Source organism: Cupressus sempervirens, chromosome 7 (assembly GCF_028749045.1).
Source record: "Cupressus sempervirens isolate cs-2001-9-10 chromosome 7, ASM2874904v1, whole genome shotgun sequence".
Classification (NCBI taxonomy): Eukaryota; Viridiplantae; Streptophyta; class Pinopsida; order Cupressales; family Cupressaceae; genus Cupressus; species Cupressus sempervirens.
The window spans coordinates 222,975,569-222,980,852 of record NC_143124.1 but is presented as its reverse complement, the minus strand read 5'-3'; the positions used below and the strand labels follow the sequence as shown (position 1 = coordinate 222,980,852).

At 30.5% G+C, this 5,284-nt stretch overlaps 1 protein-coding gene across 1 annotated transcript; it reads right to left on the bottom strand.

Moving 5' to 3' along the window:
• Positions 1–510: 510 nt before the first annotated feature.
• On the bottom strand, positions 511–990 carry LOC149546304 (antimicrobial ginkbilobin-2-like protein). The gene is made up of 2 exons (XM_089793950.1): positions 674–990; positions 511–631 (listed from the first exon to the last, which is right to left on the bottom strand). The coding sequence occupies exons 1-2, from the start codon at positions 988–990 to the stop codon at positions 511–513; spliced, it is 438 nt and encodes a 145-aa protein (XP_089650076.1).
• Positions 991–5,284: the final 4,294 nt, after the last annotated feature.

The following is a 5,284-nucleotide window of genomic DNA, read 5'->3' as shown; positions in this document are numbered from 1 at the left end:
GGCTGGGTAACATATATTCGAAATAATATGGCACCTTTGAAACCACAGTTCATGTTGCTCTAACTTGGGCTTTCTTTTCTCACTGTCACATTTAAACTCATTCTAGTTGACCTGTGAAGTTTATTTTCAGCCAGTAGTTATTTTCAAATTGAAGTTTGGATTGGGAGATTTGGGATTAGAATTAGGTTAAAAAGTTGGAGTACGGGGAGAGAGAGTATGGCTAGTACATGGAGAGAGAAAGGTTGGAAAAGAGAGTGAAAACTCAAACCCAAAATCAACACCCGTACTTCTCTCTAAAGGTTGGAGTACGTGGAGAGAGAAAAGTACATGGAGAGAGAGGATTGTGAAAAGGAGAATGAAACTCTAACTCAAATTCCGTACTTCTTTCTAAAAATTTTTGTACGTAGAGAGAAAAATACAAGGAGAGAGAAAGTTTGATTTTTCTTGAGGACTAATCTCTCTTTTTCCAATTAATTAATATAATTAAACTCTGTGTAAAATGTTTGGATATCACGCCTTAACTGCCGCACTAAACAAATTAGGGTCGCCAAGGGCCTCGGCTTTACCGGGATCAACCTGTCCGTCGGTACTGACTCCGCCGAAGGGATAATTCTCATAGCGTATGTAGCACCTGTCCAGCTAAACCCTACCCCTGATGGCATTCTTACAATACTCACGGACAGTGGTATTTGCTTCTCGTGAACAGTTGAAGCACTCTTCTCTGCTTGTGTCTCCATGACATTGGAGGAGCCCCAATGCTTTGTCTGCACCTTCGCCAGAAGTAGAGATATTGAAACCATTTGAAGACGATGTATTGTCTGCTAGATTGCTAAGGACCGTGTTCAAATTGCTACGGAATTTGGTGCTTGTATTCGTATTGCCGTTGCATATTTTCAGCAGTCCGCTGCATGTCGGCACCAGTTGGGCAATCAACAACACAGTGATGCCAAGTGAAAGCAAGTGCGGAAAATTCGCACTCATCAGGGCCATCTGCAACATCATGTATATATTTGCCTTGGGAATTCTCTTACAAGATAGACTTAAAAGTGTTTCTCTTCACTGATTTATATTTATGATAGATTTCTTATCCTCACATTACTAAATTGAAAAGCACATAATTAGTCTATCTATTTAGTGTTAATGGATTTAATACATTTTATGGACTAAGTCTTACTGAATGTAAGACTGATATTAAAAAGCATGATGTCCCAATTGTGTGAGACTAAAATGATGATGTCGGGGTTGTGTCATAGACAGGTGGAGGGATAACCTCACTCTTTGACTCTTAGTCTAAAAAGATTTAGCTATATGGATTAGCTACATAGTAACACATTGATTTAAAACATTTCATCATTATAATAGTCTTGTGATCTAGATATTCCAACATTATAGTAGTCTTGTGATCTAGATATTCCATCATTATAATAGTCTTGTGATCTAGAGTTAGCTCTTAAAAGTTAATTCTTTTAATCAATGTTGAATGAACTCTCATCTACATAGCACCTAAATAAAGAGTTGAACACTACTATTTGACTTCTTTTTCTATAACAATTAGATTTTTTATTGGGACGCCTTTCATTAAATCAACAACTTCTATTTGTAATAAAAAATTATATAAAATTAAAAAATAATTAAAAATGCAAATTTTTAAAAATAAAATCATATTTAAAAAAATAAATTCTTAACTAATATAAATAAATAATATTAAAAATGTATTATATATTCTAAATTAATAGAAAACATATATCTATATAAATTTTTATATTGGATTATTTGTCATACCCCAAACGAACTTTTCAAACAATTGACAGTGCACAACAATGGTTGCTTATGCAATCCATCAAAAAATTGTTACGTCTTATCCGCCATTTCAACATTCTTGAAATTCAAGATACATGTCCTCGTCCTTCGGACCAAGAAGACTTGATGAAATAGATTAGATTTTTACGGGCTCTTAGGTTTCACTTGGTAATTTTCATTTGCATCAATCATTTAAATACATTTTAATTTGACTTTCTAATTTTAATTACAAATATAGAATGGGATCCCGAACGTCAATTAAAAAAAATCACTAGACAAAACAATAAAAACCATTCGATTTCGAGGACTGAGTGGCCTCTAACGATTATGGACTTTCGAGCAGCTGCTTGGAACTTTCAAACCCGGCCTTAAAGAAAGACATTGACAATTAGATCACATGTTATGCATGAGGTTCCCTTTGTCATAAAGAAACGAAATCCCATATTGAGGTAGTTGCGCCATTATTACTCCCTGCCAAGGCAGAATACTTATGCATTCATGTCAATGCAAATATGACATCAACACTAACAAATCAAATCAAAAAATTTAAAAAATTCTATTGGATTTCAAATATTTATATTTTAAAATTTTTTTATTATTTTATAAATCACATTTTTCATCCATTTTTATTGGTCCATACTAATTTTGGTGGGAGAAAATATTTGTTTTTTTAAATTCTATTGGATTTCAAATATTTATATTTTAAAATTTTTTTATTATTTTATAAATCACATTTTTCATCCATTTTTATTGGTCCATACTATTTTTGGTGGGAGAAAAAATTAATTTTTTTCAACAAAGAATACAAATATTTTCTACCAACTTCATCTTGTATTAAATGAATGTATTAATTAAACTTTATCTTTTCCACATTTGTAACAAGTTGATAAAATTTTATTTTTTCAATCATTTTATCTTCCACCTCACACAAGATGTCTAATCAATATTAATTATCACAATCTATTAAATATTTTTAATTTCTTATTTTAAATATATTTGTTATTAATTTTACATTGATGTTTATTTTTGACTATTTGATATAACTTGTTTATGTAATGCATAAGTTCACACACACGCACACGCACACGCACACGCACACGCACACACACACACGTCTTTTTAATAAAAATTTTCAATATGTTATATCTTTGTATTTGAATTTCTAATTTTTTAAAAACTTTTTTTTTAAAATAAAAGTAGTTAAATTATTACTATTATTTTACTTTAAAATAAATAATATTATTTTTTAATTATATTTTATTACGCCGAGAGGCGTTCTATATAATGGCAGCACGGGAATATGCCAAGATTTCTTGTCAATAAAAAAAATTTGGGAGCAGTTACAAACTTCCAAATTAAATATTAAAAAAGAATTCTCGAAATAATAGCTGGCCGAAATAGGAAGCCAAATGGAGGCCGAAATAATAGGCCCGAAAAAGTAGGACCCAAAAAAATAGGGCTCGAAAAAATAGGGGCAAAATAATTTCAATATTTTTTTTTTGTTAAATATAATTTTGCATGCACATTCATGCTTTTTTTTTTCCGGGGAGTGGGAGAATTTGAAACAAATTCGTGGAATGTGAAGAGACATTTGGGGGATATGAGGAGCCTCTCAGAAGTTATAAAACCAAGGCTCCTCATTTCATTTTCATTTTATGTTTTTGCAGGAAGGAAGAGGTGGAGGTTATTGGAGGATTAGATTGGAGTTTTTGAATAGGAGTAAATTGAAGTTTTGGAGTAACATTTTTGTAGGTGAGATTTTTATTTTTTATTTACATTTTCATTTAGATTTAGATGTAGATGTAAATTGAAATTCAAAATTAATTATAATATTCTACGTTGATTTAGATTTCAATTTTAATTAATTTCAATTTGGTTGGCTCTCCTCCACAACAAACAGTGTATTGTGTATTTAATGGGTGCATTGGAATGCAGATTATCAGCCTAATGGCCAATCTCCAGTTTCTTGAAAATATTCATGGAATTTCGTGGAATGTGAAGAGACATCTATATATTACGCCGAGAGTAATCGTTCTCACATTCGTGGAAATAATTTTTTTTGGGATGCAGGGTTCGGAGCTATTTGTAAGGGAGGCTCAGAGGTCATTGAGCAAGGAACTGGTGACATTACTCGGTTCCTTAGATAAAATGGTGAAAATAGAAATTATTCTTTTATGTATGTAGAAAAAAATTAGAAAGATTTTATGTATGTAAAAAATTAAAAGAATTCTATATACATCTAGATTTTTTGAAAAGAATTCTATTTACATCTAGATATTTTGATTGAAATAACCATAATGTAAAAATAAAATATAAAATAGAAATGTTAATATATGTATGTAGAAAAAATTAGAAAGATTGCATGCATCTAAAAAAATTCTATTTACATCTAGATTTTTTTAGAATGGAAAAAAATGGATAATAGAAATATCAGTTGCATGTTTGTAGAAATAAATTAGAAAAACATGTATCTAGAAATTAAAAAGATTCTATATGTGTCTAATTTTTAGATTTTAATTTATTCTAACCTAATTATTGATGGATATATATTTAAAAAATATTTATGTAGTTTAGAGTTTAGATTTTAATTAATTTGTATGCAAATAGGAAAAAGAATAAATATTTTATATATATGTAGATTAATTTCTATTTTTAAAATTTACAAGTAAATGAGTACTTTATTCATTTAAAGTAAACAAGTTTTTAAGTAATATATTTTTATTTTAGAAATATATTAATCATAATGTTCATTTATTATTACTTATTTAATATACTTACTCTCAAATCTAAGACAATAGAAATGATATTTTATTAACTTTGAAATAGGGAAGTGTTAAGCAAGTTCGTTTACAAAAATACCAAAAATATATTTCGTCTTGTAGTGCCTGCCCCTAGTTTACATTTTTCGAGCTACATTTATGTTATGATTGCCAAACTCTTTTAGGCCAATTTATGTTTGATGAGTAGTATTATTATTTTAGAGATTATCAGATGATGTTTACACTCAGTTATTATATGATGAGATTACTTGGTACTCTATATTTCATGCATGTATGATGATTATTCAATGGTTTTAGTTATCGATGATGATTAGTTAGATGGCTTATTATTTCATGTGCCTCTTATGGATACTTACCCCATACTGCATGTGTATGGTGTGCGTGCTGTTTTATTTATGTATGGTGTTTCTGATATGGTTAAGGAAGGGAGTCGTAGTCACCTGCTAGTCGGGATCTACACGATGCACCACTTCCTGCCATTGCCTTTTTAGCTTAGAATATTGTGTTTGTACATGCGTGGATTTTATGCAGGTTGCAGGTACCAGGTATCGACTTCCCTGAATTGTCAGGATGAGCGTACCCTATCGCACTATCTCAATGGTAAGAGAGGGGAGATAAACTCTTAAGTCCAAATCCTAAACCCTCTAGCCAATTGTCCTAATTGATAATTAGGACAAGTATCTGAGTTAGTACCCTCCGAATGC